Consider the following 12,586-nt stretch of genomic DNA (forward strand, 5'->3'; position numbering starts at 1 on the left):
AGGTAAGGACCGAGGACTGAGAACTACCGTCACTAGTTTGATGGTGTGTGTTTGACAACCTTTGTGTCTATTGTATGTACATAATCTAACCAGTGCCCATCTTCCATAGTTCGGCCAATGCCAAGGATGCATGTAGCGGAAGCCGAAGTGGAGACCCACAATAATAATAATAATAATAATAATAATAATAATAATAATAATAATAATAATAATAATAATAATAATAATAAATTATAATATTTTTTTTCTTTTTCTTTCTTCTTTGCTTCTAATCAAGAAGTAAAGAAATGATTTCTTTTCTTTCTTGAAATTCTCGATCAAGAGAAAAAAATATACTTTTTTTCTTTCTTTTTCTTTTCTTTTCTCTTCTTACCAATATTTTCTTTTCTTTCCCAAATTCTCAATCAAAATATAATTTACAAATTTTCTGCGAAGCTACAATATCTGCCCAACTAAATTTAAAAAAATAATAATAAATCCCAAATTGACTACAATTATACTTTTTTATGAAATTAACTACAATTATATTGGAGCCAAAAAATGATTTTGCAGTTGAATTTGTCAGAAAAAAATTTGCTAATGAATCTTTCTATGGAGATTAAATTATTTATGAGGCTACGATTTGGACATCACACAAACAGTCTGCAACGTAGTTGCAGTTGCTTCTTAATTCGTCGCATGTTTTGATTCTCTGTCTCTGGACTTCCTCATGTGGGTGGCATGCAAGAGAAGGGTGTCAGGTCTCATGCACGGCGTTGACTAAGTGGTTAGCGCACATCATGATTTTTTTTTTTTTTTTGTTGCAAACTATCTTACCTTTGGATTACAATATTTAAGTTGTCTAAGGGAGCCTTGCATAAATCTCCTTTGTTATAATTTGTCAGTCCTCTTCTCTCCTCAACTCAATTCCACAAGTCTGGTTGGCTTAAAAAGTGCCACAGATCCAAACACCCGCCAACCACACACGGCTTAAACGAAACTAGCCTTAAGGGAGCCGTCTCTCCTCTCTTCACTGATCGTCCAAGCTCGGAGCTTTTTATGCCCATTAGGGTTTCGATGTCTGCTTCCTTTGCTCCGTCGCCATCCATTATCAAAGGTTTCTTCAAATCCGGCGACCGGCGTCTCAATGGTTGGCCTTAAATCCTCAGTCGGTTCGAATCTTCGTTCAATTCTTTACTATTGGACTGGATTTATTATTATTTTTTTTTTGGTCTTTTTTGTGGAAAGGAAGTAAATGCGGCATTCTGAGAAGAAATCTGGTGTCGAAAGGGATCGCCTTCTCGGTCTTCGGTTCTTTATTGAGCACCGATCCGGTTCAAGGTCCGATTTTTTTAGTAGCTTTACTTTCATTTTTAGTGTTTATATGTTGTTATGTTGTAATAATTTGGATTATTTCTGTGGGGAATTTCATCAAGGATGTCTGCTGGAAGGAGAAAGATTATTAAACAATCCCCTTTTTTATTATTTTTTTCCTCTACCTCTACCCCCCACCCCGGGCGAATGTTGGATTCTTTCACGGGGAATAGCATCTTTGCTGCAGTTAGTTTTGTCACACCTTGTAAAGGACAAAGGTGAAGTAAACCTCCTTTTATCAAAAAAAAAAAAAAAAAGTAAACCTCCGATTCTCTGTGTGTATCCAAAAGTCGCCAACCACCATGACGTAGAAGATATGCACTTTTCCACCATGACGATGCAAATTTTTAAGAGGACTCCTTAATGGACCCAGATTGCATGCGTTGTTAGGGGTTAGTTGGCTAACAGATTGACTATGGACTTATAATTATTGATTATTTACCTCCTGAAATTGTGATGATTATTACAAATAATGGGATATTGTGATATATTTTTTGCCAGTAACTTTATCTACATATTTTCATGAGTTTTTTAGTTGAAACCTTTTTAAGATTGAAATAAACTCGGAATGCATTAATCTAGAGTAACCGTTATAATTTTGGGGATGACCTGATAGTCCTGTTTTTTTCCCCGGTGTCATTCTTGTGCATGTCTTTTAGTATCTAGAATTGCTTTTAGGTTATTCAATCAATTTCAGATTCTTTTTGGTAGATGTTTAAAGACTGAATGACATATGGTAGCAGTTTTATATGGCAAATTTCGACTTGTATGCATAAAAGGGTTTTATCTTATGGTCAATCTTTATCATACACATGAGATATTTTTATTTCTAATTTCAATCAGTAAAACTTGGTCGGTGATAGAATTCTGCCGTAGAGTTTATCTTTATATTCGATTTGTATTTCCAGGAATGGACCAGTTACCTTACAAGCCAGAAGGCTATAATTTTTGGACATGGAAAGGTCGCAAGATACACTATGTAGAACAAGGACATGGGCGCCCGGTTGTGCTTATACATGGATTTGGTGCTTCAGCATTCCATTGGAGGTAAGCTAATGCTTATCCTCTTTTTACCTGGAACAACTGGCATGTAATAACCTGCAATAAGAATTTGATTTTGCATTTTCAAAAGCACATTTTTCTTGTTGATCCAAGAATATGAGTATGGTGTTCTGTTAACTATATCTAGACTTGAAAGGCTATGATTTTACTTTCTGATTAACAATTCTGTCTATCTTTTCTATATTCTATTTTCACGTTTTTGAGTATTGTAGGAACAACATTCTACTATTAACGTATACAAAATCTAAGTCATCTTGCTGAACAAGAAACTCAAGGATATTAGACTTTGCTTTTGGTAATAAAATACTGTATCTCCACATAATTTCCTAAATGAACATTATAACAAATGTTGAGTTGGTCTACTTCAACACATCATGATGTTAGTTATAGATTGTTGTTTGGACCAATATGGTGAAATACTTTCATTACTCCTTTTGCAGATATAATATACCAGAGTTGGCAAAGAAGTATAAGGTCTATGCCATAGATTTGCTCGGGTTTGGGTGGAGTGAGAAGGCTATCATTGAGTATGATGCAACAATATGGAGGGACCAGGTATCTGATTTCATGAAAGAGATTGTAAAAGAACCAGCAGTCTTGGTGGGAAACAGGTAAAGTAATGTTAAGCTGGCACTTCTCTTTTAGTTTTGATGTGACCATATGTACAGCTTGCTCCATCTTATTAAGTAGCGAAGAGGGTCATATTGTTATCTAGTCTGTTTAGTAGTCCATGTGCACCCAGAAAAATGCTCATTGCCTATGACTGCCTAACATTTTTAAATGCATAATTCGTTGGCTACCAATTCAGTGTATATTGATGTGGCCAAGTATACCTTATTGTACCAACAGAAGCTTATATAGAGCTCTAGCATTGGTTAATAGCTTATGTGAGGCTGATTCAAACATCTATAGTAACAAATCTTTTCTCACCTTCATGTGTGCAATTTTCCCCATGTACATTTCTTTCATCATGCTTGAAAGATCTTGATATGCAACGACATCCACCTTCCACAGCCAGTCTTTGTTTAGTAGTTAATTTCCACTTCTCTGGCCATAAGCATTAGCCGATCCTCAGCTCTTAGTTTGGTTTGATCATATTTGTCCAAGACCCTCCCCGCATTAGATTTATCTCTTAGTTGCTGGCTTAGTGTTCCTTTAACATATATAACTTTTAGATACATCTAATTTCCCATTAGTAGACTATAGGATTATTTCAGTGGTTCACTTATCTCTTTGCTTCTTTTATAGTTAGGGGCATTAGGAATTATGATCATGTAGCCCATGAATTGGTTATTGGAAGGAGCTTAGTGTCTGGTCTTCTACATACAACCCAAGTTGCACAACCACATTTTGCCCCCTCCCCCCACCCCTCAATCGTCCTTCAATCCGAGCTTTCCATCAATCTATATGCTATATTGATTGGATTAGTTTACCTATTTTTGCCAATCCATGAAAAGCAACTATTGTAAAATTTTCTTAGTAATTATCTTTTTTTCCCCAACCAATTTGTGGTCTTATTTTAGTGGATCACAATATCCAAGGATATAATTGTGATCCAGACTGCTATGCATTGAAGAGCACACTTAACACTGAAGCTGGTTTTAAAGGCTTTAGCTATGATGATTTGGAAAACCGCACAATATCCAACATTTTTTTACTTCAATTACTTTAAATATCATGGCCCTGCAGCCAATCTTTTTCTTATGACTATATTTTTCTATTAACATGAAAAGAGGTTTCATTTTTTCTTCCCTTGGAATCCCTAACCATGCCTTTCTGTTTATTCATCAATGACCATTATGAGAATACTTTTGGGAACAGCTGACTTTTAATTTGCACCTGCTTCTCAGTCTCGGAGGATTTACAGCTTTGATAACAGCAGCATATTTACCTCAGCTAGTTCTTGGAGTTGCACTATTAAATTCTGCTGGACAATTTGGCAACCCGAATGGACAATCTAATGGCAGTGATGAAGAAACAATCATAAAGAAGTTCATCATCAACCCACTGAAGGAAGTTTTCCAACGTATCGTTCTTGGGTTTCTATTCTGGCAAGCAAAGCAACCTGCTCGTGTTGAAAAAGTCTTGAAAAGTGTATGGTGATTTTTTAACTAAATTGTGGATCATTCTTTTCATTCTAATTTGCATGCAAAAATTACAGAATATCAAATTTATGCAGTGCTAGTTGGTCTCTGGAGTCACTTCCAATGTAGGATGCGATGCGTTCTACTGGTCGGTGCCTGACAGGGCCCAGGCCTTCCCAGGCCTTGATAAGTAATGTTCTGTCAGGAGCAGACCAATGGAAAAGTGCCTAATTCTAGAGGTTAAAAGTGGCTAGTTGAGTCCGGCAATTTTTATCACTGTAAGAAGCTGGTTATAAATTCCTACTGAGATGATGAGCTTGACACAAGATTTGTGTCTCTCTGTTCTGGAAGGATATGTTTCCTTCTAAAATGAGTGTCTGTTAAAGGGATCTTTCTTCATGTCTATGGTCATGTTGTCATGCTTGTTTAATTATCATCCATAGTTTCAAATCAAATTGTTCTTCAACAGCTCTTTGTAACCTTGTTTGTCCACGGCCATTGGATTATGGGCTTTCTAAAATGGTTCTGAATATTTAGTTGTCTATGACCCCATTATTCTCCTTCTATCTGTTTTTCATTGCACTTTTTGGCATCTCTCACATGAGCACGTTGTCCAATAATTCAGGTATATATAGATGCATCTAATGTGGATGATTATCTCGTGGAATCGATAACCAGACCAGCGGGAGATCCCAATGCAGGTGAAGTTTATTACAGGTGATGACATTAAACATATCATAGTCCAATTTTCAAATTCAAGGCTGGTAGAGTAGCAAATGTTGATGTTCAAAAATTCCAATGGAAGCATGATTTTTTTTTTTTTTTGTGTCAATTATTTAATTACTTAAAAAGGAACTAAAAAAAATGGTTACCCAATTTTATTCTTGTTGTAGATTGATGACGAAATTTATGACAAATCAGAGCAAGTACACCCTAGACAGCATCCTCAGCAAGCTGTCATGCCCGTTATTGCTATTATGGGGTGATTTGGATCCTTGGGTTGGGCCTGCCAAAGCAATCCGAATTAAGGAGTTCTATCCAAATACAACCATTGTCAATTTGCAGGCAGGGCATTGTCCACATGATGAGGTCCCAGAGCTTGTCAATAGTGCTTTACTGGATTGGTTATCTTCATTGCAGATTGAAGCCAGCCTCCAGGCATTGTAGTGATCCCATCTTTAATCACATCCACCATACTACTTGATTTATGTCATGCAGAGGATTGTCGTCACAGTATTCTTCAAATGCTCTGAAAATGTTTTGAAACATCAGCAGTTGCACTCATAGCAACTTTTGTAAATAAACAAATTTTGAGATTAACTATTGATTCTTATTATATATATATACACACCCAACTTCTTCTCAGATAATATTGCAGTACACGTTACCATGTGCTTATAAAGTATCAACGCATTGAAGGCATGCTGATAATTTCACCTAGAATAGTTTATGAACATGCTTATTGATATCTAGCCAAGCAATTCTTACTTTACAGGAGGCTAGATCATGTAGATCTTGCAATTTTGGTTCTGTTCCTAGCATTTCCTTGTGCTAAAAACGATCGATTTTACCTGATGCTACGCTTTGGTGGCTCTATCAGCATATTACCATGAGTTGGATGTTCTCGCTTGAGCTACTGACGTGGCAAGTTTGACGAAATAGCCTGGCTATTTGATATCATAGATATAAACGATCAATAGGTGTCCATAACATGGTTTAACTCTAGGAAAATCTGCAATCCATCTGATATTGTTGTTTACAATATGTTAGCACAGTCAATGCCATGTACATGAGGTTGATGGTCATGCATTCAAAATGGAGTCATGCTCTAGCTCTGTAGAACCAACCACTTATTAAGTAGATGCAATGACCTAATATAAAACTAATATATATATATAAAGTTGTGGGAGGATACTGAAAAAGGAAAAATCAATCCTACTATAACAGCATTTATCAATTTTTCTCTTCAAATTGCTGTTCCCGTCTTAGCTACAGGAGTCATTCTTTTTCTTGAGCATTTAAAGAAGTTTCAAGCTTTTAGTCTGACATGCTATAGATGCCATTTTTTTCATATTCTTTGTTCTTGCCAAAACCGCAACTCCTGGCGATTGGCACCTTACTTGTCCCTAGAGATTGGTACCTTAGTCCTTACTTGTCCCTATCACTGTAGACCTAGCATCCATCTCCTCCAATCACCATTATTTTTTAGCAAAATGATTGATCTAATGCTGATTTCCTTTCTTATCAGAATTATTAATAATTAAACTAGCATCCCGACAATAGCTTCTTGTTCATCAACCTTCTACTCAAAAATTAGAGTGGCAGAATCATGTTGTCTAGGTGGCTACAGAGATTGATGGTATGAGATTGGAGCATGGAATGGCACGGGCTTTGAGTTTCCTGATTCTTTCTTTATTTTCTTTTGATGTTTTTTGTATTTAGTTTATCTTCCATAGCCTTCTAAATCTTCGACAATGTTAATAGGATAATGCTCTTGTTTACCCTGTTCTAATACCTTTATCCGTAAATTTCCACCCAAATAATATTGGTTATTTTTTTATTGTTTATATTTTCATTTGTTATTATAGTTTTGATCATTATAATTGATTTGTTTCACTTTTTTTCAACAAAGAAAGTTTAATAGTTTAATGTTAATTAATAATAATGAGTATTCTTTCAAGCTTGACAAGGCAATGCTACTATCATAAATAAATAAATAAATGTCATGCTACTTAGGAGTTGCTGGAGACTGACTGCCTATGAATTAGACATTCTTGATGGTAAATTTGATGCTTTGTTAATATTTGAGCAGCCACTCTTACCACTTAATAGTACTCTACCGCTATTTAAATACAAATGTCTTTTTTCCTATTAATCCAGAGAATAGCAATGCAATAATAGGATACTTTTAATTCGCATCTTGAAGAGTTAAGTCTAAAGCAAAAGAAGCACTCATTTGTTACAGCAAATTTATTCATAGGTCACATTCGTGTAGTTTGTTTGCATAAACTAACAATTTAAGAGGATTCAAAATTTTTGATAGGAAAAAAAAAATTGTATTCATCTCTTTTGAATACGTATATGCAAAAGATGACGGGAATATATTGTTGATGTGAGGATCAACATAATTAGAAACATCATGTGGCATGCAAGCAAACATTCTCAAAGATTAAATGAAATGTCATGATACAACTACCAAGATATTGGGAGAAATCTACGGGTAGCAAGCCATACAGGTTGAATGAGGTTGAAGAATCAAAGTCACCAAAAAAGTGAGCTATAACATACAGTTGTTGTTACCAATAAATGCACAATATAAGCTTGAGCTCACTTCTAGGGAACAATTCAAAAGACCAGCTTCAGAGGCATTTGCAGATCTATCTATATTTTTTTCTGAGCCGTTAGCAAGTTCATGCTTAGAAAACATGTCTTGTTTAAAATGCTCATGGTTTTGTTCAATTAAGTGGTGTAGGTCTTAAGATCTTCAAATAAATAATGTTTGAAGTGGCAAATTGGATAAAAAGGTTTGTTCTTAGGCAGGATTTCTCAACTTGCAAAACTTATAAACAGGCTAATAGCTATTAGACCTCTTCTTTCTTCTCTCTTTTATTTTTTTTTTATTTAATCAAATATAGGAAAGGATGAAATTCTACCAATTCAATCACCTCCATAATAAATGTAATAAAATTCTTTATGCATTATGAATTAAGTTTTTGTTAATATAAATGCATATAGAATTTTTCTTTTTAAAAAAAAAGCTTATACAAATATAGAGCTAAATCTAAATTCTTGTTTACCTCTCGATCCCTCTCTAACAAAATTATTATTACCAACCAAACTCCATCTCTCATTTTAATTTTGTATGTTTCTTTATATATTTAATATTACTTAAAATTGTAACTAATTTGTTCTTTTTCACTAAACATGCATTGTTCATATCAATATGCTAATTTTTAAAAATTAAATAGCTCTAGAGAGGTAGTATGATTTGTTACATGTTAAATGGCTAGCTTATAGCCTTGATAAACTCATAAAAGTTGATTCTAGTCATCCCTGTTGAATCAATTAAATAGAGATTTTGTGAACTTGGATGGAGTTTGCACTAGAAAATCTCATTCCAACTCCAGATAGGGTTGAATTAAAGTTGAGCCTATATGCAACAACCGACCCTAACAATTCAGTCCAATACCCTATTCAACACTACTAAATCTGGTACATAAATAAATGAATTCATATTTATGTTCACATGAAAACATATAAAATTTAAAATATATTTTAGGTTTTATGGTTGTGTAAGTGCATTCAAATGAAATCCCAACCACCTCAGTATCTAATCTAAGAAAAACATCCAAAACTTTTTTCCAATGTTAAATTGCTTATACAAGTTGAGCTATCTTGTTCAACCCCAACTAGCCCAGCCCAACACCACTCTAACCCATATTTAATTAATTTTGATTTGGGTTGGGTTGGGTTGGGTTAGCGTTAGGAGTTTCTTGGGGATACTCTGAGACTTGGGAGCTTTTCGAACGACGGCCATGGCGATGGAGACGGGAAGCAAGAGCCGGATCCTGGTGATCGGGGCGACGGGGACTCTAGGGCGGAACCTGGTGAGGGCCAGCCTTGCGGCGGGGCACTCCACTTTCGCCCTCGTTCGGGAGCCCGCCTTCTCCGACCCCCAAAAGTCTCTCCTCCTCCGCTCCTTCTCCGCCGACGGCGTCAATATCCTCAAGGTCCTCTCTCTCTCTGTCCCTCTGTCTGCCATCCAAGAACATGGGCTCATGTTGATGGCTAACATATCTCACTGGAAGAAAACCTTCTTAGTCCGGAGGAGACATAAAAATTAGCTTTTTTTCCTATATATAAGGTTGATTTCGTGTTAGTTATGACTTAGGATCCTTATTTTGCTTATTTGTTAATATGTTTAATTGATCTAGGGTTCTTTACAAGACTTTCAAAGTCTTCTTGAAGCTGTAAAGCAAGTAGATGTTGTAATATGTGCAGTGCCATCAAACCAAACACTCAATCAAAAGCTTCTCATTCAAGCTATAAAAGAGGCAGGATGCATCAAGGTGAAAAATTTTGCAATTTGTTTGTCTGTTGAGAAAATTTATCTTCTGGCTTTTGTCTGTTGAGAAAATTTATCTTCGTCTGGCTCTTGCAACTCTTTGGTCAGTCTTGAGGCCTTTCTGAACCGACTGAATATGTTTCTTTGTTAACAAACCTCTAAAGTAAAACTCATGATGGAAGTATCCAGCACAGAGCATGAATTTGATCAACAAAACTTGTTCATTGTGTCAATGAAAATCTCCGAATGTGAATTGATTGCTTCTATACAACATCTTTGGGAACAAGAAATGCAATAGACTTACTATTTTTTTGGGGTGAGGGGAGGAGGGGGTGCTGGATTTTGCAATAATTCGATAAAAACATAAAACAGGCAGGTGTAAGAACATGCTCGCTTATGGACAAGGACATGACCTTGGATTAGTGTGAAAGTCAGTTCGGGGCTTATATATCTGAACACAGTTATTTCTCACAAGGCTTTTCTGGTATAGCTATGGCTTCATTGATTAACATATAAGTTACTTATGCTGTGCATATATGATATTCTCCTTTTTGTTTATATAAATTGCTTGATGGAAGGAGGAGCAGAGTAAACAATTATGCTCTTGCAGCAACAACAAACATGAGCTTACACAACTAATTTATTGGTAATGCTTATTGTATCATGATATTAATTGCTTAAAAGCTTTTTTTCTGCTTTAAAACTTTAGATCACCACTCTGATTGTAATTCCCCACACTTGTTTACCTCCTATGATTGGTTAATGAAACAGCTTCACAAAGTGGATTTTTTGTCAAGAGAAATAGCGTGCAAACATTGTCCTGCAACTTATTGTGTCTTGATTATTGAAATTGCTCCAAATGGCTGCAGAGGTTTGTTCCATCTGAATTTGGAGCTGATCCTGATAAAGTTCAAATCCTTGGCATGGACCATGGCCATTATGAGATGAAAACTGAAATTCGACGTTGTATAGAGAATGAAGGCATTCCTTACACCTACATTTCTTGCAATCTCCTGATGAGATACTTGCTTCCTTCACTTGTGCAACCAGGTCTCAATGCTCCTCCAAGAGATAAAATAACGATCTTTGGTGATGGAAATGTTAAAGGTCACTTGACAAAAATCTTAATGCTTAATATTACTTTTAATAGCCATAAAATAGAGTTTTTCTATTTTGCATAAACTCTTATAGTTGTATTTGCATTCTTGGAGCATTAGTGGCTTTCATTTATATTTCTTTTCCATGAATTGTGTTATTGTGATTGGTTACCCTATTTATATTAATACTTTTAGTGGCAATGTTGTGTGCAGCTGTCTCAATAATGGATATTGATGTTGCCACCTTCACAATCTGCACCATAGATGACCCAAGGACACTAGATACGGTATTATATTTGAGACCCCCAGGTAATGTCTATTCGATGAATGAATTGGTTGAAATGTGGGAGATGAAAATCGGAAAGATGCTTGAGAAGGTTTATGTACCAGAGGAGCAACTCCTTAGAATCATTCAGGGTATGTTAAAAACATGGTAACTTGTTGCATATGGCCAATGGTTTTGATGAGTATGTAACATCTTCTTATTGACATTTGTTAATAGAAATATGGAAGCAAAAGTTTTAGTCTATTACTTGTTTCTGTTAATCTCATAAAATAAAGCACTGAGGATTGTTAAATTTAAAATTATCCACAAGAGCAAATTGTATATTTATATAAAACAAATTATAAATGATACACTGATGTGCAAGAATACTTACAATATAACTTCTCTGCAAGCTCGCAGCATGCGGACTTATCTTTATAGATGATTTCATTATTTCTTTTGCTCCTACTTATAAAATAGATCATGCTCAGTTGTTAATCTTCAAGAAACCTCTAATAGTAGTAGACTGCAAGACTGTAAAATGTCAACTCATATTTATAAATGATTTGATTATTCTTTTTTCTTCTAATAAGACATGTTTTGCTGTTTTGTTGTATAGTAATACAACTGTTTTAAATTGCAGAGACACCATTCCCAAGCAACAGGCATTTCATTTTTATTTATTCTGCTTTCATAAAGGGTGATCACACATACTTCAGCATTGACTCATCTGGCTTGGATGGATGCAAACTATATCCACATGTGAAATACACCACTGTGAGTGAGTATTTGGATTCTCTCTTGTGAGAAACCTCTAATCAAAGTTTGAATTGTTCTGGTGATTTCACTCTTTCTTATCTCTTAATGTACTGTATTTTACCATACTTACTGTATTTTACCATGAAGACACCATTTTTCTCAATTTTATGTTACATTCTTTGCTTTATGGAACTATGTATAATTATTTCTGTTGCTGAGATAAGATTTTATTTTTGAGATCCCTCTTTCTAAGATAGGATTTACCAATAACCATAAGTATCCTTTCCCCAACAACTACCGGAACTGGATACATATGTCCCATGAACTTTGTATGCTTCTTGAAGTTCAATATCAAGGCCGTCCACTGGTAACATGTTCTTGGCCACCTGTGGTAGTGCTTGATTTCAAGCTATCTGAAGAATCTTCAGGGATAACTGCAACATTATTCCAATTAGAGCTGCTGCCATCTCGAGACTTTCCTTCCAGCCCAGATAAGCTCCCTCCATTGTGATTCAACCGAGGTTGGCAGGTGAGACAGGATATTGGCAGTCCACCAAGGACATGAGGGAGGGGGAGTCTCTTCAGGCAGTGACTTGATGTTGCAATAACATTAGTAAGTATATATTATCAACTTCTGTCACAAAAGATGATAAATAATTACTACATTAATTTGTTGAACAATTGGTACTTTCAACAGACCAAAGGGGCAATGCCTCCAAAATTTGTGTTGCATAAAATGCTGATCTGAGATCCTAAAAATGTTAAGGAAAACCCAAAACTAAAAATGATCCTCAATGGCCACAATAATGCAACTGGTTTGACATTATTATTAAAATTATTTTAGTAAGGAAAAAAGATAAAATAAACAAAAGCTAATCATCCAGATAATGTTTCCAAACAC

General features: G+C 35.3%; 2 protein-coding genes across 4 annotated transcripts; both read left to right on the forward strand.

Annotated features, from left to right (window-relative positions):
• The first annotated feature begins 904 nt into the window (after positions 1 to 904).
• Positions 905 to 5,869, forward strand: LOC105033307 (pheophytinase, chloroplastic). Of its 2 annotated transcripts, none has more exons than XM_010908046.4 (7): positions 905 to 1,129; positions 1,228 to 1,320; positions 2,262 to 2,400; positions 2,856 to 3,026; positions 4,266 to 4,509; positions 5,125 to 5,216; positions 5,393 to 5,869. In XM_010908046.4, the coding sequence occupies exons 1-7, from the start codon at positions 1,039 to 1,041 to the stop codon at positions 5,664 to 5,666; spliced, it is 1,104 nt and encodes a 367-aa protein (XP_010906348.1). In that variant the 5' UTR covers positions 905 to 1,038; the 3' UTR covers positions 5,667 to 5,869. The 2 variants fall into 2 exon arrangements, with proteins under 2 accessions (XP_010906348.1, XP_010906349.1); XM_010908047.4 differs by having other exon boundaries at positions 962 to 1,129; positions 1,232 to 1,320.
• Positions 5,870 to 8,959: 3,090 nt separating this feature from the next.
• LOC105033306 (probable pinoresinol-lariciresinol reductase 3) lies at positions 8,960 to 11,872 on the forward strand. 2 transcript variants are annotated; one of them, XM_010908045.4, is made up of 5 exons: positions 8,960 to 9,229; positions 9,434 to 9,568; positions 10,434 to 10,614; positions 10,875 to 11,078; positions 11,570 to 11,872. In XM_010908045.4, the coding sequence occupies exons 1-5, from the start codon at positions 9,035 to 9,037 to the stop codon at positions 11,731 to 11,733; spliced, it is 879 nt and encodes a 292-aa protein (XP_010906347.1). In that variant the 5' UTR covers positions 8,960 to 9,034; the 3' UTR covers positions 11,734 to 11,872. The 2 variants fall into 2 exon arrangements, with proteins under 2 accessions (XP_010906347.1, XP_010906346.1); XM_010908044.4 differs by having other exon boundaries at positions 8,962 to 9,229; positions 10,434 to 10,671.
• The last annotated feature ends 714 nt before the right edge of the window (positions 11,873 to 12,586 follow it).

The sequence above is a fragment of the Elaeis guineensis genome, chromosome 13 (assembly GCF_000442705.2).
Source record: "Elaeis guineensis isolate ETL-2024a chromosome 13, EG11, whole genome shotgun sequence".
Lineage (NCBI taxonomy): Eukaryota > Viridiplantae > Streptophyta > Magnoliopsida > Arecales > Arecaceae > Elaeis > Elaeis guineensis.